A 26,631-nucleotide genomic window follows, 5' to 3' on the forward strand; every position below is an offset into this window, starting at 1 on the left:
ATTCCCATCTTTATCCCCCTCCTCTGCTGCTGTACACAAGAGCTGAGTACTAGCCCTTGCTTTAATCATCGTGGGGCACCCAGCTGCCTGTCACTGCTGGATTGGATAGAGTTTTCTGACACAAATCCCATCTTTTCTGGATGCACAGTCTGCTGCTCTTGCATAGACATTTTTTATTGCTTTTCCTGTAGGCACCATTGCAAGGTAATGCGATCAAATTTAAATCTGTGGAGTTCAATTATGCAGAAGGAAAAAAAACCACAAAAAACTCCCAACAACAACAACAAAAACCCCATTATCTAAACACACTGTTACTGTCACAGAAGTTGATTTGGATCTTAGAATCTCTGATAGATTCCAGGGCTGACAAGCACAAATAAATTCCCTTATGCCAATCTCCAGCTAGGAGAATGACCACCATCTCTAACCCTTATTCCATTAAGGTGGAAAGCAAGCACCAAAATCCAAGATATTTTCTGAATTTACTTATATGTAACAGACACATTTCCTCCTCAGAGCTCTATAAATCCCTATGTCCCTGAATTTTAAGTCCATTCCACTCTCATAAAGATAAGAAATATGAAATAGGAACCTGCATCAGAGGCACTGATTTCTCATCAGAGTGCAAAATAACACAGGGTTGGAGGAAGACACCACACTGAGGAAATGCTGTGGGGCTGTTTGTATGGGGTGTCCCCTTTTGCAGCCCCAGCTAAGGGGGGATGGATGATCTTCTTGAAGAACAACCCACACAAACCCATCAAGGCAGAGAAGGCACTGAAAGCCCCACTGAGAGATCCCCGTAATTGCCTCAAGTCACCGTGAAGCCCATGGCAAGGCCGGGACACGACATTCCAACGGCAAGCCGGGATGGACAGAGCAGGGGGACTGCGGGACAGCTTCCTTTCCTCGCAGCCCGGGAGAGCCCCACCCTGGCACCCCACGCTCCGCTCCCCGCAGCGCCGCACCCGCCCCGCTGTCCGCGGCAGGGCTGGGCGGAGAGGAGGGGGCGGAGGCGGAGAAGAAGGAGGCGAAGGAGGCCGGTCTCGCCTCGCCTCCCCCTTCCCTCTCGCCGGTTTTCTTTGCAGCATTTCCATGCTAGAGGTCCCCACCGAGCTACGGAGCGAGGATCTGCCTGGCTGCGCCGGGCCCTCTTCCTTCCTTTGTGCATCCCCCAGCCCTGTGCAAGCCGTGTCCCCCCCGCCCCGGCCGCCACGTCCCCGCTGCATCCCCTCCTCCGGAGCTCCCCCCGGCCTTGGAGGCAGGAGGAAGCCGCCCCCCCGGGCACGCAAAGCCGGGGCAGCGGCCAGGCACCGGCTGCCACGTCGTGTCACCTCCTCCTTCCCGGCCCGGCCGGGGCACCGAGGCCGCATCCCCGCCCGTATCCCCGCATCCATCCCGCTCCGCGGTCCAGAGGCGCCGGGCTCCCCTTCGGCGGATGCTGTGATTCTTCCCGGGCCGCTGGTGTTAAATGCTGAGCGCCGACAGGATGGAGGAGTTTCAGAGCGAGGAAGAGGAGCCCTGGTACGACCAGCAGGACCTGGAGCAGGGTAAGGATGGGGGCACGCCACAAGCTGCCAGGGATGGTGGGCCAGGGGATGCGCGGGCAAGAAAATGGGCAAGACCCGGGAACGAGAGGGTGGGATACCTTCTCTCTGGACTGCTATTTGGCTGGCACAGCCAGCGCCTCATCCTGCAGCAGCAGATCTAGGCTCCGCTGCTCCAAACCGCTGTCCTGGCCGAGGAAAGTTTAAAGCCGATGGATAGAAGCATGGAGCCGAGAGCTGTCCTAAGCACTAGGGCAGTAAATAATTTGTTGTGTTACATCTTCAAGGTAGCTGGTTCCCCAAAAAACTTGCTGCCGGCAGAATCAAACAGGGGTAGTTATGACACTTTTATTTCAGAGTAGTCCAAGGTAGAGTTACCAGGCACATTAGTTAGAAATTAATATATAGGAAATAATGTATTGCTAAGGATGCTGAAAGTCTGTGTCAAAAGCTTTGCTATCCAAGCCCAAATCCAAAGGGATCTTCAGCTTCTTAGTCACCTAATTACTTCTGGAGATTTTTCCAATCAGCCATAATATCAGGACAAATATGGGAGGAGAAGAAAAAAAATCAAGGCCAAGTTTTGAACAGCAGAAGAAGCCTTGTTAGAAGATAAACGTTCACTTCTGTAGTTTGCTTTGAAGTAACTGTACCTAGTTCAATGGAATGTTTATCCTAAGACTGGACAGTTGGTGCCTGTGAGTATTTGGGGCTTTTTTTAATTTTATTTTTCTTATCTTAATATTTTGAGTCAACACGCAGTGACTAAATAACTGGAAGGAGTCCCATTACAGGCCAGTGGCCCAGGAATGAACGGGACTGATTTGGCAATGCATAGCAAAAAATCATTCCTACCTGAACCCAGTTCCCCTCTGGCACATTGTGCTATTGGTACAGTTTTATATTTGCTTTTCCCAGCTGACTGTCAGCAGGGATGTGCAGTCCAGCTGCAGTGCCTCAGCCCACCATTGCTCCAGTAGATTATGTCATTATTTGAAGTTTATACAACTTCAGCTGCAGGACAGGGGCCCAGCAAGGAATGATAACTAGCCCCCCAAGGGTTGTCACAGCTGGGCTTTAACCCCAATTTCTCAATTAACAGGAAGCAGTGGGATACTGGCCCCTGTTCTTTGAAATACAACACTCCAACAAAGCCAGGAGCACAGAGATGAAGCTATCAGCTGCATAAACAGTGCAGCCTTTGAATGCTCAGAAATTCACATTTCTGGGTGACGTCTTCCCATGGCTCACAAGGGGCCTGGGCACTGGTCCAGGGGTGGGATGTAGGCTGAGGAACAGCAGAACTAGTGATGAATACAAGGAGTGTTGAACAACGTAGGACCAATTGATTTTTAGCCTAACGTTGTCCCTGGTGTCAGGTTCATGAGTCAGCACTGGCACTGTACAACTGGCTCACAATAATAAGAGCACCTTCCCACTGCAGGCCAGGTTCCCAGCTCTGTCCCAGCAGCCTAAAAACAGAATGACTATCTCCCAATGATGGACTGAGGCTGAGTACAGGCTCCACTTTTGAGCACATATGGAACTGGTAGAAAACACACACCCAAAACAAAGCCCAGCTGTGGGTTTGCAGCCTCCTGTATATGAATAGGGGCTGCACAGGCTTGCACAAACTCAAGGAGAGATGAGGGAAGGCTTTAACTGGAATCAGCCAAATGGAAAGGTCCTACGGGGTAATTACAACCGTAATTAATTTGCATGATGCACAAAGCATCACAAAGGACAGTGCTAGACTTTGTCCACGTACACTGTGCCTTTGCATGACACCCAGAGGTCTTAGCTGGCGGCACAGCCGTTGGTTTGGGAATAGGGGGTGGATGCGCAGCACAAGACATCCAGCGTGGCACGATTAGAGGCATTGCTAAGAGGATTGGCATGCCAAGAGCCCAGGGTTGCAGGGTCGCACAGAAACCCACGCCCGGTAGCAGCACCAAGAGGGCAGAGGACAAAAGCAGAGGCTTAAAGACCATTCGTTAGGAGCAAGGGGTGGGAGAAACAAGAAACAATCCAAGCTAGCAGAGCAGAGAAGGTTCTCCGTGAACTAGTTGGTTGCTGGGCCTTTATCATAATTTCACAGCATCATCAAATATTTATTACATTTACATCCAAAACTGTTTGCTAAGCAACAGATGGCTTAACTGGGAGCTCTGTGATGATTATGTTAATTAACCATTTTAGCACCAGAGTGGAAATCATGCCTCCAGCTCCACACCAAGCACCTGTTACTTTCTTCATCATCCTCCATGAGCTTCACCTTGCCAAAGTAACTATTTTTTTTTTCAAAATAATAAATCCCAATCACTCCTTCTTTCCCTAAAGTATCCACAGCAACAGGGTGCATCTACCACATGCCTTGGAAGCAGCAAAATCTGGTCCCCAGCCTCGAGCCCCTTCCAGCCTTGTTCAGATTAAGCCAGTGCCTTTCAGATGCCTTTACCTGTTTCCTGCACACTGTAACACTCTGTGGCTCAAGGCATTGTACCAAGATGCCTTAGCACACAGAAGCAGAGACTCAAGTCCCAGCCAGAACCCTCAGCAATGACCTGGTAACAGCAGTGGTGTCCTGTGAGATTTCCTTTGCAATGATGTTCCCTCTGGAAAAGCTTTCTGATTTGAGAAAAGTGGTAAAAATGGAGCTGCAATTCCCTCATACCATGACTTAGCTTATTGCTTTGTAAGCTTGAAGAGATATCAGTGTTGCTTTGGTCCAGCCACCTTCTGCAGACCGAGGAGTCTGTGCCTCTAAGTGTTAAAACCAGGATAAAATTCTGGTGAACCTTTTTCCAGCCATTGTGAACTGATGATGTGGCTAGAGTTGCATCACATCCTGTGCACAGGGCCCACGTGCAGCCAGACCCCAAGAGAATGAATGAGCTAAAATTAGAGAGTCTGAGCTGCAGATAAGTGGGGGCAGCTTTCCTGTTCATCAGGAGCATTTGTGTTTGGGAGGGCTGTGTGCCAGCTCAATTGCATCTGGATCCAAACAGACCCAGCAGCTCTGCCAGCCACTTCCAGCCTTCATCTCACCGCAGCAATCTCACAAGATGAATCCTCCTTGCAATCATGCCACTGCATTCCCTGATCTTCCCAGCCTCCCTATCCCCCTGCCAGCAGTCAGGTCTCAGAGCAGGGTGCAACCCAAGAGGAGGCCTCTCAAAGCCACCCTTCTGATCCCTGGACCTAACCATAGCCTAAGGCTCATGGGGGTATCTTGGGTGTCCTGCATGGGGCCAGGAGTTGGACCTGATAATCCAGATGGGTCCCTTCCAACTCAGCATATGCTAGGATATTATAAGCGTGGAATGATTCCTTCTATGTCAATAAACAGCCTCTCACTGCTCTGAAATAGGCAGCAGGACCAGAGGGAGTGCAAGAACCAGCACATCACCTCATTGCCACTGCGAGACCAGTTGTCCTCCAGGGCAGCCGCAGAAACCTTTGGGCCAAACCATCTGCAATGCAGGCTTAGGACATGAGAGCTGTAACCTCTAAAGGTGTCCAGATTTAAGGATCTTTTTTAATTCCTCCTCCTCTTGCCAAGCATCTGATTGATTGAGTACTAAGAAGGAAAATGACCCAAGGTGCTGAGCTTGCACCACTCCCAACTCATCCATGTAAAGACACAGGGTCACCAGTGCTCCAGTGACCAGATCCTGGCATTGGGGTAAGCCCAGGGGATCCATGCTGGCACCTACTAGCGCTGATACCTGCACCACCCAGGTGGTCCAGAGCACTGCAACCCATTATCAGCTTGCCCAAAGCATTCACTGCACAGGGGAGCTGGTGAACTCATATTCTACACCTCAGGAGGCAGTTATCCCAGCAGTCCAGGGACAAGGCACACACCTTGCCTGTCCTCCAGGAGCACAGCAGTTATCTAGCCCCCCCCCCCCCTCCCCAGAGGCAAGCCAGAAGGACAGAGCTTTGCCTGCAGTAGCTGAGCCACTTATTTATTTAGCAGTACAGTACAGCAGGTAGCTTATGGAAGTGGAAAGTTTTCAGTGACTAATTGCTGAGCTGCTTAGGAATGACAAGAGGGACTAGAAAAGTCACAGGAGACAAGGAAATAAGATGACACGTTAGTCTAAAGAAGTGATGAGAGACTCCAAATATGGGGTGGGGGGGGGGAAGAATATATATAGATGTATTTTCCTAGAGTGAAAATTCCCCTGTTACTTGAAGGCAGCAAGAAAAAAGGGCACAAGAAAGCCCCACACAGTAACTTCCAGTGAGAGACCAGAAGCTCCTCTCCACATCTGCTGAGCACAGGCACATAGTTCCAGCTGTAGGAGGGAGCAGAATTAGAGGAACTGCTGGGAAGGGAAAAGGGAAACAAACAAACAAACAAAACCTGAAGAAAGCCACAAAACCAAACCAACAACCAAAAAAACCCCAAACAAAAAACCAAAAAATCTGAGTTTTCCATATTTCCCATCCTGAAACAATCAGCTAACAGTGGCAATTCTCCTTGGCAAGGCCATGCACAAAGGATTTGGGCTCTGAATCCTGAAGGACATTTTTCCCCAGCGGCTCTGAGCCTGAGGGACTGGGAGCCAAGGCACCAGCCACAAACACCCTGCACATGGAGCCTGTCCCCCCACCCCAGCATTTTCCAATCCTCTCTCTTTGCTCCTGTACCAGCCAGTGCTGGCTGGTGACAGGGCGGATGCGCTGACTCAGTGTGACAGGCAGGAACTACTTAGAGCAGTGACAGCACCAGAGTCCCATCCTGCTCCTGCTAAAAGCAATGCCAGCACTCAGGATAACATACTGCCCGCTCACTCCAGCACTCACACTCTCTCCTCTCCCAAAAGGCTTTCCCAGAGCAGCACAGTGCTAAATTCCCACCTCATCTCACTCCAACAGATCTGTGTGCTCACATTAAACACACCTTCAGGGTTTCCAAAGCTTCTACTTAATCTGCCCAAAAGCACTATGTGATATGTGGGCCAAGAATTTAAGAAAATATCTCCAATGCAAAATACCCCAAAGGAAGGAGACCAGATGTTACACAACTGTTGTTTTTTGCACAGCTGGGAATTTCAAAGGGATTTTGTTACAGTTTGTTACTATTTGTTACAGTTTGTTTTTTGGTTTTTTCCATGTGTATTTAACAGTTATAAACCATCTCTCCAAAAAGTGACAGTTCTAATGGTTAAAACAGACCATTCCTCTGCAGCTTTCTGGGAAGTCACTGTAATCTGTGCAGCTGCCCAGTTAATCTGCCTCCTCTCTGAAGGATTCAGACCTTCAAGTGTGTAATATCCAGGTCCATGCTTCTTGGCCTCTTCCAAATATGCAGCTGCAGCACCAGCAGTTGGAGCAAGGATGTGATCATACCATCCTCCAAGTTTTCTTGGTCCTCAAGAAAGTGTTGAGTCCTGGGAAGGCACCTGGACTGGGAGGTGGTGGCCAAGCACTGGTGTTTGCGGGAGGAGGCAGAGCAAGGAGCAGCACAGCACACCCCACAAGCATCAGTCTTCGAAGCAGAACTGTGTCAGGGGCACTGGTTTTGGTGTTGGGCCCCCAAAAGAAGAATTGCTCTGCATCCTGCTCAGGACTAGTGGTGGACATAACATCATTTTGAGAGTACATCAAGTATTTCATCACTCCCTTTCCCTGCAAACTCAGACTGGAAGGTTACAGCCCTGTGTTCTTGCTGTGCAGCTGCACAAACAACACTGATCACTCATCTGAGGTCAGGATCTCTTCCCACATGGGCAGCATCTCCAGCCTGTGCCAATAGCCAGGCACAAGACAGCTGGGCTGTGAGCTGAGCACCTGGAGGAACAGGGCTTCCTAAACTCCCCAGCAGCAGATGGGAAGGGAGCAGAAGTGGGGCAGCATCCTGCAAGATGATACATTTTTCTTCTAAGTCAAGAAAAAGGGCTGATGGAGAAGAGGTGGGCAGGTTTTTTGCATTGCTGCAGAGGGTCAGGCTGTTTCTGCATTTAGCTGTAACACATGGAAGAAAGGTCTCTGTACCTCTTTGCCTCTGGACATAAGAGGTAGCAGACAGAAATAACCAACAGTGGCAGTGCTGGCAGGGGTCGTGGGGGCTGCTACAGCTGCAAAGTGACAGTTGTGCTGGAATGGTTGCTCCCTGAGTGCCCCGAGTGTCCAAATCACTCAGAATCAGTGGTTCCACATGCCTCCCCCTAGCAAGAGGGGAGCAAGGGCATCTGAGTTGGCTGGGAATGGCTCAGAGTAGGAGAATATGTTCAGGGGCAGGGCAGGAGAACTGACACAGTTGTGGCAGCCCAGTGCTGTGGGCACCATCCCCTGCCACGTGAGCAAAGTGACCTGTCCTTCGCAGGGCGCCTTTGCTCGGGGCTCTGCACGTGCACAGCACTGTGCTCATCCTCCTTGTCCATCCTGAGTCACTTACAATCTCCTTCCCCCAAAACAGGCAGAGGAGTTCTGCCACATGGCAGCCATCCATATGCCTGTGTCTTTAGCTTTAAAAGAGTGGAAGCCTTTATTCACGGTTTTCTGCAGCCCAACATAATTAATTAGTTGGAGATTTGCTGCCCGGGAGAGGAGCGCACACAGGAAAGCTCTGGCTTCCTTTCTCCCTCCTATTTCTTCACTCCTTCTCTTCAATAGCCCCACTTGTATATATTTATTTAGGACATTCTGATCCAGGTGCACTATCAGAACCTCAGAGCCACCAGTCACCAAGCTCTTTCAAGCCGTTTTAGCCTATAAGGCAAACACAGGCACTGAGGCTGTTTAGATAAGAGAACAGCAGGAAAAGGTGCAGATGGGGCCTCAGCCATGGTCTAATAACATCCTCTGCGTTCTCATGCTCTAACAATTTGGCAAAAGGCACAGCAGTTGCTGTGGGCACAGGGATGGGACTGCTCTGTGTGTGTTTGTGGAGACACATAAACAGAGGTGACCATCCTGGGTCTCAAGTAGTAATATACAGGGGAGAATTTGGAGTGCAGGATGATAAGAGGGAAGAAAGAAAAAGCATAAATTAAACCTAAAAAGTCTGGTGAGCATCTGAGAAAAATAAAGGACAGCTGATAGAGGAAATATCAAATAGAACTGAAAAATATAGAAGGCAAGGAAGGGAGCAACAGGGGCTGAGAGAGCTTGAGGACTTCTCTGCAGCACAGCACAGTACAGACAGTATGTCCCTGAGCCCCTTGTCAGGGATTTCCATTCCTTGGTGATGCCACTTTTGCCCAGGGGGGCTCAAGATACCATGGAAGGAGCTGTTCTCAGTGCACTGGGCCTGCCTTGACCCTCTGCCACCACCTGAGCCCCTCCCCCCCACCAGGGACACTTGCACAGCCAAAGGCAGCACAGGAGCACGATACAGATTACACAAGAGAAAGAAAGGGAACAAAAAATAAAAATAAAAATAAAAATTAAAAAAACCCACAACAACAACAAAAAAACCCCAACAAACAAGCAGGAAATCCAGCAAATCTCATTAGGGTAACAAAAATGCCAGTGTGACCAACATCAGCTCAGCCCAGCAAGAGCCACAGTTTGAAAGGAGGAGAAAGAGAAGGAGGCAGCTGTGCTGCCAGGGGCTTAGGCACCCTGTTTGCCCTCACCCATCCCTAACAGAGGCTTTTCCCCACCTGCTTCTTTGGGACTGTTTTACAAAGCAAGCCCTGCCTTTGTGGAACACCCCACTACACCAAACTAGCAGATCCTCCCCAAAAACACACAAAACACCAAGCGCAGAGCTGAACTGAGCAGCAGTGTCTGAGTTACACCAGTGTAAAAGCGATGGGAAATCCCCATCTCAGCAGCAACACTGGTGACTCTTTGGAAGCTCTGGCTGGCCTTAGGAAACACTATCTTTGTAGAATGGGCATGTTGGAAAGGCTTTTTCAGGTTATGTTTGAGATGCTGCCAGATGGCATTTGCTTCCCTGCACCCCAGCAAGTTCCATTGCAATGCCTTCTACAGGCCAAGTACAGAGATTGCTTCCATCACCTGCCTTGGAGCAGCAGTAAGTGATATACAAAAGCTGATCTTCATTGTAATATACTCAGACAGCACAATGCCTTGCAACTACGAAGGAAATAAATGAGTAGCAAGTATACCCTATCCCAGGGTAAACCAGCATAGCATCATTCATTTTGACTTTGAAAGGAATAATTGCACCCACCCTTGACTTTAAGTACCCATGTGTAATGGAGCAGACAGCAAACACCATTAAATTAAACGTCAACAGCATTAAACATCAGTTCTTAACTCTCAATGTACCCCATCCATCAACTCACAAGCACCCTGAGCTTCCTCCAGAGACCTCTCCACCCTCCTCCCTGCTCCTCAGCAGATGCATTCACCATGTGCAGCACAGGACAGGAGCAGCCCTTTTCACAGCCCCACATTTAGGAAGGGGCCACAAGTAATTCCTTTACACATGCTCAGCTGAAAAGGACCTGCGCATCCATAAACCCTTGCTCATCTGCACCACACAGCAAAGGTCTTCTGTGCCCCCTGCAAGCTGCTGGCTTTGCAGGACAGGGACAGGGCTGGTTTATTAAAGGTGAGGAGCCAAGTGCAGCATCCCCAGTGTGTTCTTTCACAGCCTAAACATGAGAATCCCTCACTGCAAGAGAGATGACAGGGGAAAGTCCAAAGCAGCTGCACCAGATGGTGGCTTCCTCCAGAAAGCTGCATTTATGAGGAGTGTCTGAACAGCTACCGGATCATCGTTGAGCCAAGAGCAGCCAAAACCTGCCGAGAACCAGGCTTATGCTCTCCCAAAGTCACAACCAGGAGGTGCTGGAGGGAAGAAACCCCTCCTGAGGGCTGTGACAGAGTGCTCTGCTCAAACAGATGCAGGCCAGCACTGGGAAGGCAGAAACAGCTCCAAATCCTCTTTGAGCCTCATTGCAAGGCTGGGGAAGCATCCAGCTCTGCCACAGCCCCATGCAGGGAACATGCCTGTGCCAGCACTGCCACAGGATGCTGCCATGAGGAAATAGCCTGCAGTTTGTCCCTCAGACTCCTTCCATGAAAGGTGACCTGCTACAGCCTTTGGATCAGGATGGGGTTTTTTCCAAGTTCCCTCAGTGGCACAGAGGTAGCAGAATTATTGCTGGGCTGCTTCTGCTGATCTCTGCAGCTCCAGGACAGTGCCTCCTTGATGTTCTGCCCAGCCTTGCTCCTCTGTACCAAGCACTGCTTGGATTCAGCTCCTGCTCCCTTCCCACCATGTGGTCTCTCTTCCCACCATGTGGTCTCTCTTCCCATCCCCACCCTCCGTGCTCAGAGGCCTTTCCCGTGGAAGCTTTCAGAGAAATGCAGCCTCCATCCCCTCCCTCCCCTGCTCCACAGGCACAGCCCTTTGTTTGGGGACACGGCATGTCTCGTTGGCTGGTGTTAATTAGAAGGGTCACATCAGTTCTTGCAGTACAGGGGGCCAGAGGGCTCCTGGCTGTTTTGCTGTTTTGTTTTTGGGGGGACAGTTTGCATCCATAGTTCTCTCCTAAAAGGATTTGGCAACATCAAGACCCCATTTTTGAAGTAGATTGGCCATTTCATAGTGGTGCCTTCAGCACAGGCAGGATGTGGAGGGACCGGGCACATCGAACAGACACATAGCACTTTATTTCTCCTCCTGCATCCAGAGGTGAGAGGGAAGGGAGGCATCAGCATATCTACTAAATTAGGGCAAGTCCTTCAGCACTGGCTGGCTGATCTGACAGTGGAGAAGCGAAGAAAAATACAAAAAATTGTGGGAAAACCATAGTACTATGTAGAAAGGATTCCTGAATTCCTAAACAGTTCTTTTTCTCCCTCAAACAACTTGGTGAAATTTCACATTCAGCCTCGGGTTTCCAAGGTCTCTGTGGAGAGGAGCTGTGTGCTCCCTCAGCCCATGCAGAGCCACAATTAGTACAAAGATCAAGAGGGATCTGGTCTAAGGACAACATTAAAGCACTTCCATAGCATCCCCCCCCTCTCCTCAGCCCCATAAGCTGGAGGGACCAACAGGTGGGGAAGAGGACTCAGGCACAAGGGGGTGGATGAGACAGGATTACCAAGAATGCTTTGGCTGGCAGGCAGAGAGTGAGGGAGTGTGTGTGACAATGGCTGAGGCAGTTAAAAGATACTAAAAGAACCAATTCCCCCATGTCCTTCAAGCCTGAAGTCTCCCAGGCCCTTATGCTCAAAATAGAAATGAAGACTCAATTTCCTCCTCAGAGCTGATCCCCATTCTTTCCTCTTTCCCACTCATCCCCAAACACTGCCCATTTCCCCCATTAAATTATTGCTGACAGAGCCCTTTAAATTACAATGCAGGATCTTGCACTGCCTAATCCACTTAACTCAAACCCAGCTGATTAAATTGGATGCCATATGGTGGGAGACCACTGGTGTAATCCACAGGGATGGGGACACTCTTGACTCATTACCTGCAGCACAGCACAGAGCCCTCTCACTCCATACCTCCACATCGGGGCCCTGCTTGCTGCCAGGGATGTGCTTTCCAAGGTGCCACTCTCCAGGAACAACACTGGCTCTGGCAAGGTGGTGCTGACATTAAACACAGCCCCAAGCAGCTTAAAAGCACAAATTATCCTTCATCTCTGCTGGCATCTGGCTGTTCCCCCAGCCCCAGCTGGTGTAGCAAACACTCGGGTCTCCCAAGGGCACTTTATAAACTAGGGAAATTTGGTGCTTGGAAAAAACCAAATAGGTGGAGGAGGTCTGTCCATGGGGAAACGTGCCAATAACTTGATTGCAGGGAGAGCTGCAACTGCAGCCCTCAGACTGGGTCACTGTGCAATGAAGAGGATTATAATTAAAAAGGTCACAGCCCTTTTAATAATAACACCCTGCAATGCAGGGCACAGCTGGATAGCATATTCCCATGAAAAGGGGAGATTTGAGGACATACTGGGCAGCTGTTGGCAGCACCACATCTGGGGAGCCAGCAGAAAGAAACACAGGCAACACACAAACTGGTAACATATCAGCACATCTCACAGCACAGCATCATCCATCAGGAAAACCCCATCCCAGGCACTGACAGCACTGTAGCTCACCCCCTGGCAAGCACTTGTGTCCAAGGTCAGCATGAGCCTCGTTTTGTGATGCGTGAGAGGTTAGGGCTTTCCCAGGCTCAGAATACATCCCAGGAGGCCTGGTTCCCCTTCTTCTTGTCTTAGTGACCAAATATCCTTCTTTCTCAATCAACTGCATGGCCAAATGAACCACTGAAGAAAATTATAGCTACTCTCAGTCCTGGCAAAGCCTTTTCAGAACACATCATTAGATACACACTAGAGGGGAGCATTACAAGAGACTAAGAAAATGCCAGGGCAGGAGACCCAGGTCCCCTCACACCCTGCAGTTTTGTGATAACCACACCAGAGAAAGAAAGAGCAATAAGGCACACCAGGACCTGTTTCCTTACCTTTTGGAAGGATTAAGGTCAGATTTTCACTCTGCCATCCTAAGAGCTGTTACCTCTAGAAGCACCAATAAGAATGAAGCACATCATTCCCCCCCCCCAACCCCCCAGTCAGGATTTAAGAAGACAACCAACACCTGTTCTCAGGAAGGCTGTTCTCAGAGCCAAGCTTTGGCCAACACAGGATTCACAGGGCCTGGAGGCTTTTTCTTTTCCCAGCAGTAAAACCAGCATTTTCACTGACCACACTGTCAGCACCTACTTTTCCCTGAATTTCTCCTGAAGTCCAACTATTTCAGTAGCTTCCTAAGGGTGTTTAGAGGTGGCAGAGAGTGAACACAAAGTAGTTTGTCCTTTCCCTGGAGCTGCCCCAAGGAAAGAGCCTTGGATTCAGCCACTGCAGTGCTGCCAGGGCAGCACATCTGGGAGGTGCCTCCAGCCCCCTCGGGCCACACAGGGTTTTATTACTCCTGTCAGTCTATTAGAGGGTGATGGATGGAGGCTGACAGGGAAGACGAGGCACTCCCTTCGTTAGAGATAATAATGTGATTTATAGAGAATCCCCAAGGCCCTGCAGGGCTTTACCAACCCTTTGCTCCATTCTGACGGGTGCTGGGCCCTTCCCAGTGATAGGGGATGGAGGTGCTGAGCACCTGCCACAGCACAGATCCTGGTTACACTGTGCAGGGAGTGCAGGAGGGTTTTGCAGCCAGCAAAACACAAAATTGCCATTGCATGGAGGAGCTGCAGAGTCCTGGGCTTGGCCTCCCCTTGCTCCTGCAGCCTAGCAAAACAAGAGGCCAGATCCTGTATGTTCTGTGAACATACATCTAGGTAAAAACGTGCCAGTAAAATCAGTGCCATGAAAAATGTGCTGCTTTGCTTGGTGTGGGGTCATTTTTTGGGGCAGGGGGAGATCCCACCACACCCAGCCATGGAGCTGTCGGAACTGCAGCTTTGTCCCTCTGCTTTTCAGACTTACACTTGGCTGCAGAGCTGGGGAAGACACTGCTGGAGCGAAACAAAGAGCTGGAGGACTCCCTGCAGCAAATGTATGCCACCAACGAGGAGCAAGTGCAGGAGATTGAGGTAGGGACACAGTCGGGACGGGGGTGGGAACAGGGGCTGCTTGGCCACCACTGTCACCTAAGGGCAAAGGTGGGAAAGGGGCACTTCCACCAGTGCCAGCAGCTCAGATGTCAGCAGAAAGGCAGGGATGTGCTGTGGGGCATGGAAGTTGAAGTATCTTCTGTAAGTGCCAGAAGCAGGATGGGTTAAATTCTGTTTGAGTTTTGAAGTCGATATATTAAAACTCATCCCAGCCCTGGAGAGGGTCTTGTTCCCCTATTAACTGGCATTTTTCCTTTTCTCACATCTTCACTCCCTGCCCAGCTGTGCACACCAGATTTTGGCACCAGATTTTGGCACCAGGCTGCATCTGGGTCACATTTGGCCTTCCTCTGCATATCCGTCAGCCTTCACACTCCTCTCTGCTCTGCTGCAGCTTTCCCTTGATCCCAGAGATTCAGAATCGTGTTTGTTCCCAACTGGCCCCTCAGCACCCCCATAACACAGCCCCCTTTGTTACAGGCATAAAATAGCTCTTTCTCCAAGAGCTGCAATCTAAACTCCCATTCCAAGCATCCTGTGGGGTCAGGGCAGTATTTGTAAGAGCTCACAGAACTGATCTTAGAGGCTTAAACCTGCTGTGCCTGGGAGGGTTTTCATGCACTGGAAACCTTCTAGGAATCTGTGAGTTAAAAAAGACTGGACACCCCCTGATTTAAAAGGACACAGGGCAGAGGAGGTCTGCCAGTTCTCAAGAGCAGCACATGATGCAGGAATCCGACAGCTGATGTTTGAGGGAACTAGTGGATGGATTTAGTCATTCCCCCTCCAGCAGCCCATCAGAAGCACATCCATCATAGGATCTGGAATCTGGCCCCAGCTGAGAGTGAGCACCTGAGTAGATGCCCCTCTCCTGATCTTCCAAGGATAAGATTTTGCAATGGCAGACTTACAGAAAAGGGTGTGCAAATCCACAGAAACCACAGGTCTCCTCATATTTCACAGACTCAGAGTTTTAGCCTGAATTCCCAAGGAAACACAGCTTCTGCAATCAATCTGACAGACAATCCAGTAACCAACTGGCCAATTTCAGTCAACTTTCAGTCCCAGGGATATCAACTTTCTTTGGTACTTGGAATAAAAAAACAGCTGAATAGAGAGAGATAGAGGTTAGTGCCCTTCACAGAGGGCAGGGGAAGTTCAAAGGTATTTTAGACACAAAAATATTTACAGTGGTCGGGGGGATGAATATTTCATCTGTGGAAGAGGCTTCTACCAGGCAGAGCCACAGAACACATTGTCAAAGGAAACAAAGGCTGTAGGAATTTCTGCTTGTGAAAAACCCTGGGTTTTGGATGTGGAGTGCTCATGCTTCACTTTTCCCTGCAGTACCTGACCAAGCAACTGGAGATGCTGCGGCAGATGAATGAACAGCATGCTAAAGTCTACGAGCAGCTGGACCTGACAGCACGGGACCTGGAGCTGGCGAACCAGAAGCTAGTGCTGGAAAGCAAGACATCCCAGCAGAAGATCCAGTGGTATGACCTCCCCGGAATCTTCAAGATCCAAGAGCCTTCAGCTCACCTTTCCCCTGCCCCAAAGTGCAGCCTGTCATTGCTATCTGAGCCATTCTCTTTTCTATCAGCCCACTTTTGCAGATGTTTAGAACACAAGTGTGTTGCAGTAATGCTGGTTAGCAGGGGTCAGCCACAGCACAGACATCCCTGGGATGACGGGTGGATAAAAGAGTGTCTGAAGCTACCTGGAAAGAGGCACAGCAGCCTCTCCTCAGATGCTTTTCCTTGGTGAAAAGGCACATAATCCTATCAGGGAGATCCCCAGCACACAGGCCTGAAGAAACACTAGGCACAGATGAGCAACTCATGAAACCCTGCCTAGTCAATGCTGAAACACCAGTTTATCAATAATATTTCTCTCCTAAAACAAGCCCACGATCAAGGTCATCCCTAGAAACAGCAGCCTAAGCCATGTCCTTGTAATGCAGCATCATTTGCAAACAACTGTGTGGAGAAGAAATTTCTGAGCAGAGTATTTTGCAAACTATCTGCAGACAGAACAAAACAAAATCTCTGCCCAGTCTCTGTGTTTCTCTACAAGATAAACAAAATGAATAGATGCTTGTTTTAAGTGCAGAGATGTTTCAGGAGAGTGCTTATGTCCCAGAGGTGTGTCTTTCAGCCAACTGATTTGAGGACAGAAGGACTCAAATCAATCCCTCATCCCTTTTTTATAACTAACGCCATTCAAGAGTGACCACACAGAGAAAGACCAACAGAAAATAAGTGCTGTCATGATCCCAGGGCACACGCTAGAAACTGGAAGCACCTTCCCTAGACTGGATTTCTCTATAGGAAAAAAACACCTTTTAGGAACCTGTAGCATCTGATTTCTCACCTCCCTCTTCTCTCTCCAGCTTAACAGAAACAATAGAGGGACTGCAGAACCAGGTGGAGGAGCTGCAGAAGCAGGTGGAGGAAATGCGGAGCTTGGAGCAGCTCCGCATCCGGAGGGAGAAGAGGGAGCGGCGCCGAACCATCCACACCTTCCCCTGCCTTAAGGAGCTGTGCTCCAGCCCCAGGTACAGAGCCTTGGCTGTAGCAACCCCTCCAAACTGCACTACTGCAGCCTTAATCCTCCTCGAAACCCGGGACTGTGTTAATTCACTCACCTCATGAGGACATTTCTTGCTCAGCTTTGTCCACAAAAGAGGGTTCTTTAAATAGATAAGCAATCAATAATCTTTGTTACTGAAAGCATCCTCTGCCAGAGGATATGAACCAAAGACATTTTTACTGCAGCAGCAATGGGGATGTTAATCAGGCCATAACGTGACCCCCAGCAAAATCCACTTAATGTCTCTGTGGTTCTTTTCCCCCCAGTCCCCCAATCCCACTCTCCCCCCTACCACAGGACCTTGGGCCCCCTTGCAGCTCCACAGTTGGCTCTGAAGGTCAGGCTGTCCTTCAGTGCCTTGAAATCTGTTCAATAGCCCCCACCACAGCCATGCCTCCCAGGGGAAGCCATGGAACTTACACTTTTCCAATCTGTTCTAAACAAACAGGATGCCGTGGGTGCTTCACTGAGGAGGTAAACCCAGATTCCTGAAGGGAAGGGGGAAGTGCTTGTTGTCATTTCCCAGGCAATGAAGAAGGGGCACCTCTATCAAGAATCTCTGTTTGCCTTGCCATGTAAATCTTCCCTCACTCCCTCCAGAGCACCTCCCAGACACAGGGCTGCACTGACAGCAGCACATATGCTTCAGAGTTTGGCTGGGTGGGTCTGGGGTTGTTGCCATCTGTGGTGGGTAGTTGGTGAACTCAATGGTGCAGAGAGGAGCTGATGGACTCTAGCAGGGAAAACCCAAAGCCACCTACTTTCAGCTCAGACTGGTAGCATGGTAGATTTGAACATTCATTCTTGCTTCACTGCAATGCTGGTGGATCGTCTGTTAACCAGATGTGTCTTTTACCTTTTAGGATCTCATTTCCCTCCTGTCTTTTATTGCTGCTGTCCAATCAAACTGCAAATTCTATGGGACAGAGATTTGTCTCTGTGTCCAGAAGAGCCACACCTTGTGGTCTCCTGGCACATGGAGATAGCACATCTCACTCCATGAGCTCATGTCCTTTTTGGACATCAGTGGAACTACTTACATAACAATAAAACACAAATCCTTCATGGGAGTACTGCTTGGTCAGACTCTCTCAAGCATCTCTCTCTTCTTCAGGTATGAGGATGCATTCCAGGTCCACAGCTCTTCCACAGAATTCAACCAGAAGCCGCTGGAGAGGGAGAACGAGCGTCTCCAAGCCATGGTGAACTCGCTGAGATCCCAGGTGAACCAGGAGAAGCAGCGAAAGGAGAGGATGGAGCGCGAGTACACCTCGGTTATCCAGGAGTACTCGGACCTGGAGCAGCGGGTATGCGAGATGGAGAACTGCAAACTGCGCATCAAGGAGCTGGAGGCAGAACTCCTGGAGCTGCAGCAGATGAAACAAGTCAAGAAGTATCTGCTCAGCAGAGAGGACAACCTGTCCGAAGCCCTCCTTGAGCCGCTGAACAATGCCCCAGAAGCAGATTACATCGACCTGTCCGAGGAGGAGGGAGGGAAAAGCCACGAGACATCCATGACCCCCTCCCCAAACCACCCAGTGCGGAAAAGCTGCAGCGACACGGCCCTGAATGCCATCGTGACCAAGGACGCCGTGAGCCGGCACGAGGGCAATTACACCCTGCACGCCAACAACGTGCGCAAGCGGGGCATGTCCATCCTGCGCGAGGTGGACGAGCAGTACCACGCCCTGCTGGAGAAGTATGAGGAGCTCCTCAGCAAGTGCCGGCAGCACAAGGACAGCGTGCGCCACACGGCTGTCCAGACCTCCCGGCCCATCTCCCGCGACAGCTCCTTCAGGGACTTCCGAGGAGAGGGGCATGAGCTGGAAGAGCGGAAAACCATGGAAAAGACCATCAGCAAACATGTGGAGGCCGTGGACAAGAGGCTGGAACAGAGCCAGCCCGAGTACAAGGCTCTTTTTAAGGAGATCTTTTCCCGCATCCAGAAAACAAAAGCAGACATCAATGCCACAAAGGTGAAAAACAAGAGCAGCAAATGAGTCCTGGCTCTCCGCAGCTCCCACGTGCAATTGCAATGGCCATGTCTTCTCTTGAGCCCCAGGAAACGCCACGTGGCCCCTCTGCTTTGGAGGTTTGAGAGGTCTGCAAGCGAGAGAATGTCACAGGGACCCAACTCACTTTTTTAAGCTTAGGCTCTGGACAACCCATTGGGACAATTGTACATTGTAGTTAGAGGATTTCAGAAACCACATGACGGATATCTGCATGAGTTACTGCCACTGCCGGTCATCACAACAGCAATGTAAACCCCACCACGAAAGGAAAGAAACCAGTTTCCCCCTCCACCCTTTTTCAGCTTGTTCTACAGCCCAATTATCTGCAAGCAAAAGCCTGGATGTCCTCCAGCATCCTGCCACAGCTGGAGTACAGCGCTTCAAAGTAAAACAAAAAGCCATCAGAACTTTAGGGGCTGCCCCAGCATTTGGGCAGCCCAATCCTCCAGTTAGGTTTTATGGCTGAGAACCTATGCTTGAACCCAAGAGACTTCTATCTCTGCCTTCTCCAAAGGGCGGCATGGTCTTGCTATTTAAGCCATTCTCTAATCAGTCAGGTTTTTCAGCTTTTTACAATGCAAGCTCATTGCAACTGGAAAAACTTGAAGAGAAACATATGACTGATTGTTCCATCTCCATCAGCATTGCTCAGTGTTTCAGTCCACACTCTCCAGACCTTGCAGGCATATGGGATTTGCTCGCTTTAAGTCTGCCCTGGTATTTCAACCCAGATGAAGCACCATGCCTGGTAGGAACTCAGTGCCTAGGGCCTTCCCATACCGAGACAAGAAGTGCTATTACAATATCAAGAGACACACTATCATCTCACGGTCTGGATACCAGCTCTCTGTGCTGTGCTCTTCAAGAGGTCATTGTCCCATCATAGCGAATTCCTTAAAAACAGCTTGCATGGGCTCAAAACTGACTCCCAGGGACTCCACACACAAGCCAGGGGATGCAGCATCTCCCGGGTCAGGAGTCTGGCCCTGGCAGTAGCATGGATCACACATCACCCCTCACTCCTGCTCCAAACATCTCCCCAGCCACAAGGACAGATTTCAGCTTCTTGCTGAAAAGAATCTTTCTTGGCTGAAACGCTGTTGCCTCTCATGTTCCAGTCCCTTTTCCAGCACTGAAATCTCCTCACTTTGGCTTCCACAGACATGCAAACACGCAGCCAAAAGGCCACTGCAGTCTCAGGAATCACCAGTTTCCAGCTTCCATGAACCAGATGATGACCTTGTACAGTCAGATGCATTTTAGTCAGAGAAGCAGCATCTCATTACAGCTTAGGCAACACCCTGAGCATTGAGCCACAAAACCCAGCAGTTCAGTGTAAGCAACCCACTTTGTACCCACCTGGAACAATCATCAGCTACATCTGGATTCTCTTTTCACCAGCTTACATCCCAGAATCTTGGGTCAACAGCTGGAATCTTTGCAACATTGAGAGAAAGAAATGCAAATGTGGCTTTGGAAGGGGAAGACTGTTCAAATGGAATAATTCCCTAGATCCAGGGCTTTGATGCTACAAGGAGCAACCTTTCTTTCACTCCCCATGGAATTAATACAGAACCCCCCCCCAAAACCACCCTGTTTTGTTAAGCTGAGTACCACAAAGGTAAGTTGGCAGGAGTGTGATGTGCAAACCACCCCTGCTCCAGAGGTCTCCTCCTCAAAACCACCAACTGCTCTTCTCTTCCACACTCTGCATTTCCAGGTGCCCCACAGCCCCAGATGCATCAGGAGCTGCACACACAGCTGTGGCTACCAGCTCTGTAACAGTATGAAGAACCTTCATGCCTTATTTATTTATAATGGAAAGCAGTTGTCTAATAAAATAAAATAAATAAAAATGAACAACAACAGCAAGAGAAGCGTTGTTAATTTCCTGGGAGCGTTCACCACCCATTGACTTGGCACTTGTAGCAGTGTTAGTTTAAGCCAGACAGTGTTTGCCCTGCAGTCAGTTGATGCTGCAAAGGTGTGGGAAGGGAATCACCCTCACTTTCTGTTTTAAACAATCTCATGTGGATCAGCATCACAGTTAAGTGCGCAACACATTAAATATGTTTTTAAATGCTCTATTCTCTCAAATACAGAGAAACTGATTTTCTCACAGCTCTTACAGTTCTTTTTACTTTTAAGAACAGCACAAGAGTTAATTCTTTGATTTTCAAGTACAATTTGGGTCAAGAAAGTGCTTCAGGCACCCTTGCAGAGAGGAAAGAGAATATGCTGAACTATTCTGCTGCATTATTTATATAACACGCATTTTTGTGCACTTGGACTGCCAACACTGCCACGCGATCAAACCTCTCTTTTGTCAGCTCGGAAGTCTGTAAAACCACACAATTTCTAAGCTCCCAATTCAAATCCTATTTTTCTTTTGACCTTTTTTGCAAACCACAAATCCAAAACTGACTGATGTAAGTAACATGATATTAGTACTTGGCTTCACAAAGGCACAGCTGCCATGTATCAGCAGCATGTTCAGGCAAAGTGCTGAGGGCAATTTTCTTCTGCCTCCAAAAATATTAGTGGCCACATATACATGTCCTGATTGACTGTGTGAGTCAGAGTCACTTGATTCCTGCCTTAAGTGAGGGTTTCTGCGATCAGAGGAGGAGAAAATAAGCATCTTCTGGCCTTTTGTGCCACCTTTGATCTAAACTTTTCCAATTGCCAAGGAAAGCTACACAACTGCACTGAGAGGGAACAAGAGAGTGCTGAGCAACCACTCTGCCAGAGAAGTGGTGTAACAGAGAGCAGCAGCTGCTTAACAGCACACCCCCGTGGTTCACGACAGAAAGGAAAATTGCTGCATATAATTAAAACGGATGAGGAAAAGTATGATGTCACAGGAAATAATTCTTAATTTCAGAATTTGGCAAAATCAGTGACATTATTCAGCTCACAGCATTAAGATCAATAAGGGCACAGCTTGTCAACTGTCTGGCTTCATGCTGAATTTGAAAGCTGGCATTTAGACACGTGCAGTTCCATCAGATCTAGCCTGGCTTCTTCCTGTACCACCAGCTGGAATAATGCTCCAGAAGGACACCTGCTTTTATAAACAGGGAGGGGCCACTTGAAGCACAAAATCAAGGGATTTACAGAGCTTGAACTCCCCCCAGGAAGGATTCAGCATCTTCCCTTTCTTACAGCAATTGAGACCTTCTGGAAGGCCCCTCAAAACCCTGAGGGACTTTTCTGATACATTAACAGCCTGTGTCTCACTCACACAAGGAGTGACCGCATCCTCGGAATCCTCAGCCTTTTCCTCAGGTTTCTGGGATGGCTCTTGACAGCTTTTGCTCCCCAGTGACCACCAAGGGGCTGAGATAGCTTCCTCAGCCAGGACCAGTGACAAAGCAGTTCATTTCTCCAGCAGGAATGCCAAAGGTTTGGCTCTCTTGGTTCACACCAAAGTCAGGCCATTCCAAGCCCTGCCTGACAGGGAGAGCAGTTTCCAACCATCCAAGCAGAGATCGCCCAGCTTTTTACCAAGGCTCTGTGGACCAACACAGTGTGGGAATGAAACAAAACCTGATAAATGTCCTTTTAGATTGGTCTGGCTTCACCAGTGTGACCTTCCAGCTCCTTTCCCAGCCCCTCTGAGGCACTGTCCTTGGAGGGTGTTCCTGCACAACAACCACCAGACACGTTTGACAACAGCTGGTAAATGAGTCATCCTGCCTTGAGTATTGTACCCATCCCTCTGGCTACAAATCACAAATATTTACCTGTTCCCTGTTAGAAATTAAGGTCACCAGATGGCACGGTTTTCTTCTGACAGCTCTGGGTTTTTTCCTTCAAGCCTTTTGTTTTCAGTTGAGTTTGGACAACAGCAGTGGAGCAAAACTCCAGGACTCTGAAGTTCAATTAAAACAAAGTGAGGAGCCCTCTGTGGCCCTGAGCAGCTCAGCTGCAGCCAGGGCAGAGAACCATCCATGTTCCGGACTTGCTCCCTCCTGAGGACTGAGTTCCCTGACTTTAAATGCATTATCTGGATGGAACTTAGCTCAGATCATCACACACTCTGTATCGGCTTCTGAACACCCATTCTGGCTTCATCCACAGTTTTAAATAAGAGATTGTCAGCTCCTGTCAAAACACCAGAGCAAATGACAGCCCATCCCTGCCTATGCATTTTCCTGCTGCCAGGAATAGCAATCCCTGCCCCTCTGGAACAAACACCCTTCTTGTCGAGCCAGCCTGACAGCGCCAACAAATGCAAAAGCTTTCCACAACTGCTTCACTCCCCTGCATCTTACATCCACCACTGCTATATCAGCATTCAAAGAAATAATTGTGTATATATACACGCGTGTGTTTGTATGTAACTCTTTAGCGCTTTTGAGAGGGTAAAAATGTGAAAACTGGAACACTCCAGGTGCAAAAACGACACAAAACATTTAAAAGCTGGATGTATTTTCATTTTCAGCACTGGCCACCATGCAGGTCTAGGACGCACTGACACCACAGCCACCCGTGACCTCCCTCATGCCCCGCGGTGCCCCACATCCCCCTCTCCTGGCACCCCCTATTAGAGCTGCAGAGCCCTCCCCGCCCCACAGACCCCCAGCACGGACATCACACGCTCAAGATCCATCCCCACAGCCCCAAAAGAGCCCCTTTACCCCCAAATCACGCCCTTGCTCCCTCCGCCCCGCCCCGGAACGCGACGCGCGGCCGCTGTTTCCGCGGGGACGCCTGGCGGGGAGCACCGCGGGGGCCAACATGGCGGCGCACACGCTGCGGGAACTGTGTCGGCCGCGGCCGAGGCTGGCGCTGCTGTGCGCCCGGTTCTCGCAGCGGCCCCCCACCGGCACCGAGTACCGGAGCTCCCACAGCCTGGACAAGCTGTACCCTCCGCGGCAGGACGGACCCGCCGCCCGGACGACGGTCAGAGGGGCGGGGGGGAAAGAGGAAGACAGCGAGGGACGGCATCTGGGCGGGGCTTAGTTGTTGATTGACAGCGGGCCGGCCGGGTTTTGTTCGTGGGGTTGTTACTGGGTGGGCGGAGTCACAGCAAGGGGCGGTGCCAATTCGGTGGGCGGGGTCAGCACGAGGGTAGTGCGGTGGCGTCAAGGTGGGGGGCGGGGCTTAGCGCTGCGTTGGCTGCAGCGGAGCGGGAAGGGCGGGGCCGCCGCTGGTGGGCGGGGCCTGTCCCAGCCCGCGTCCCCGGTCGGGCGGGGCCGGCTGAGGGGACCCCGGCATGCCCCTGACCCCCGGGATCTCCCTGACCCCCGGGATGCCCCTGACCCCCGGGATCTCCCTGACCCCCGGGATGCCCCTGACCCCCGGGATCTCCCTGACCCCCGGGATGCCCCTGACCCCCGGGATCTCCCGGTCGGGCGGGGCCGGCCGAGGGGCCGCGGGAACCCCGGGATGCCCGCGACACCGCCCCCGCTGTGTCTTCCAGGAGGAGCTGCAGCCGCCCGCCCTCGACATCCCCATGGGTGAGGCCCTCCCGCCCAGCGCACCCGTGCCGGGAGCCGGGCAGCCCCCCCGGGCACCGAGCCCGTGCTCCCAGCTCGGCCCCGTCCCGGCTCGGCCCCGTCCGGCTCAGCCCCTGCCCCTCTCTTCCAGCTCGCCTGACCGTGTCCTACAGCCGGAGCAGCGGCCCCGGCGGGCAGAACGTTAATAAAGGTGAGGAACAGCTTCACCCTTGGAAAAATCACCATTTTCAGTTGGTTTTCTGTATCATGTGGCAAAATATTGAGAACTTGAAGTTAAACAGCATCTTCATGCTGCTGGACACTTATTTTTCATTGTCATCATTTTAACAAAGCTTCTGAGTCTTCAGAGTGCTGGAGATGAGCGATAATACATTTGATGCTCCTAGGAACACTTACAGGGATCATTCCTGCTACAGGTGCCACAAAGGACACCACCTCTATCCATAGATCAAATATAACAGAGCTGACTGTTCTGGAAGTTCACTCTGCAATAAATTCTCAGCTTAATTCAAATAAACTTAAAATACTGCCTGTCCTGCCATTAAAAATGAGGTAGGCGGTGGCTGGCAATAAATTCTGTGGTGTCTAGAAAGGCAAATACCATGACAGGTCCAAGTTTGTCTTGTGGAGTGGTGTATAAAAATACAGCGAGAAAAGAATTGTGACCTTTCAGGAAATTCATCATGGAATCATCCCATGTTGAAAGCCAGCAGAGATCAGGCTGAATTATCTCGTAAATCTGAGGAAGGCAGGCTGTGACATGGAAACAAAGACCCTGTTTTTCCTCCCAGTGAATTCCAAGGCAGAGGTTCGGTTCCACCTGGCATCGGCCGACTGGATTCCCGAAGCTGTGAGACAAAAAATGGCTCTGATGGTACCAACCCTCCCCCTCCAAGCACGGTTTCAATGTCTCGCTGTCAGAACATGGCAGTTCCAATGAGGTTTCAGTGGTCACATCACGTTTTCCCATCCCTTCAGCACAGGAATAAGATAAACCGGGCTGGTGAGTTGATTGTGACCTCGGAGGAGAGTCGCTACCAAATGAGGAATCTGGCAATTTGTCTGGAAAAAATCCGGACCATGGTCACGGAGGCGACCGAGAAACCCAAGGTGGTGTCTAAGGAGACCACGCAGAAACTCATAGAGAGGTATCTTCATTAAAACACTCTTTATTTGGGTTCAGACTGTCACATTACACAATTTAGTTTGCAGCACTTTTAAACAATTTTGCTCATACTCCTTTAAATTTCCTTTTTCAAGGTGTATCACTGATCCATTAGATTTTAACTCCTTAGATTTTAACTGTTCCAGAACAGGGACTGTTTTTTTCTATCTGAGGATGTTTGTTAGTTCATCAGATCTCAAAAGCTGAATATTTAAATGCTTTCTTTGTACTTTGAGGGATCTTTTGATTTTGTTTTAGGGTGGAAAAAATGAACCGTGAACGGCTACGACAGAAAAAAATACACTCGACTGTAAAACAGAGCAGGAAGGCAGATTTTGACTGAGAACATCAGAGATCCAAGCCCTCGGCATTCCATCTTCCTAAAGAAGTGGTGTTGGCAGCTGTTAATGATGCTAAACTCATGAGCTGTATTGAATAAAAATAGCCTGAAAGTGTAAATAAATATATTTAACATCTTCTTTTGTAGCCAGTGATACACTGTGATGGCCTGTGAATCATTTTTCAGAATAGCTATTGTTCACATTTGAGAAGAACTAAAACTTCTGATTTTTGTCAGCCACTCCTTTTTTTTAACGTTCTTTGTGTTCTTCAAGCAGCCTTTGCTCTATCAGAGCACCCTCTTCTGATGAGCACAAAGCTACTCTAGATTTTTGGGGAAAGAAAGGGAAGAGTAAAAGCAGTCTCAACAACACACCTAATTAAAAATAGAATCTTAAAGCATTAAGTTTGGAGAAGACCTCAGGGATCATCAGGTCCATCCCACAGAGCATCCCCTATTTCTTTCCTCCTATTTCCTTCCTTTCAGCTTTATTTCTTTTGTTGATTTTTATCTAATCAAACAAAGCGCGTAATTTAGTTAAGCTAAAGCCACATCAGGAATTTGGCAGAAATCTCAACCGTAGGAGACAGAACCCACCCTGTGAGTGCAGGAGGCTCCTGGCCTTTGAGGTGAGACACCAAAATCCTTTGGATTAATCCTCCGGGCTTGTTTGTGGATCCTGTTTAAGGAGAATGAAGCTCTGTGGTGTGATGTGATTCACCACTGCCGGGTGGGATTACTGTGAGGCTCAAAGAAATCAAAATTCCCCCTTTTTTGATACTTGGCAGGGCCCCAGTGGCCTAATGGATAAGGCACTGGCCTTCTAAGTCAGGGATTAGGGTTTAAGTCCCACCTGAGGTGGGGCAGAGGTGAATCTGTTTTAGGAAAGCCCCAAATAAGTAAAGGAAGTCATCCCTACGGTTAATTTGGGGCACATCTTCCTTTGGAACCGTCTGCAAAAAGGAGCATTCAAAGCCCAGA

General features: G+C 49.7%; 2 protein-coding genes across 3 annotated transcripts; both read left to right on the plus strand.

Moving 5' to 3' along the window:
* Positions 1 to 1,101: 1,101 nt before the first annotated feature.
* CDR2L (cerebellar degeneration related protein 2 like) lies at positions 1,102 to 21,438 on the plus strand. 2 transcript variants are annotated; one of them, XR_005259378.1, is made up of 6 exons: positions 1,102 to 1,550; positions 13,940 to 14,052; positions 15,421 to 15,569; positions 16,466 to 16,630; positions 17,780 to 20,301; positions 20,401 to 21,438. XR_005259378.1 is itself a non-coding variant. In XM_038157432.1 (5 exons), the coding sequence occupies exons 1-5, from the start codon at positions 1,472 to 1,474 to the stop codon at positions 18,663 to 18,665; spliced, it is 1,392 nt and encodes a 463-aa protein (XP_038013360.1). In that variant the 5' UTR covers positions 1,102 to 1,471; the 3' UTR covers positions 18,666 to 21,436. The 2 variants fall into 2 exon arrangements, 1 of the variants encoding a protein (XP_038013360.1); XM_038157432.1 differs by having other exon boundaries at positions 17,780 to 21,436.
* A 1,939-nt stretch (positions 21,439 to 23,377) lies between these two features.
* On the plus strand, positions 23,378 to 25,804 carry MRPL58 (mitochondrial ribosomal protein L58). Its single transcript, XM_038157434.1, has 6 exons — positions 23,378 to 23,588; positions 24,109 to 24,145; positions 24,276 to 24,335; positions 24,937 to 25,019; positions 25,124 to 25,293; positions 25,569 to 25,804. Exons 1-6 carry the CDS (start codon positions 23,424 to 23,426, stop codon positions 25,651 to 25,653), a joined length of 600 nt encoding a protein of 199 aa, XP_038013362.1. The 5' UTR covers positions 23,378 to 23,423; the 3' UTR covers positions 25,654 to 25,804.
* Positions 25,805 to 26,631: the final 827 nt, after the last annotated feature.

Source organism: Motacilla alba, chromosome 18 (genome assembly GCF_015832195.1).
Source record: "Motacilla alba alba isolate MOTALB_02 chromosome 18, Motacilla_alba_V1.0_pri, whole genome shotgun sequence".
NCBI classification, from domain to species: domain Eukaryota; kingdom Metazoa; phylum Chordata; class Aves; order Passeriformes; family Motacillidae; genus Motacilla; species Motacilla alba.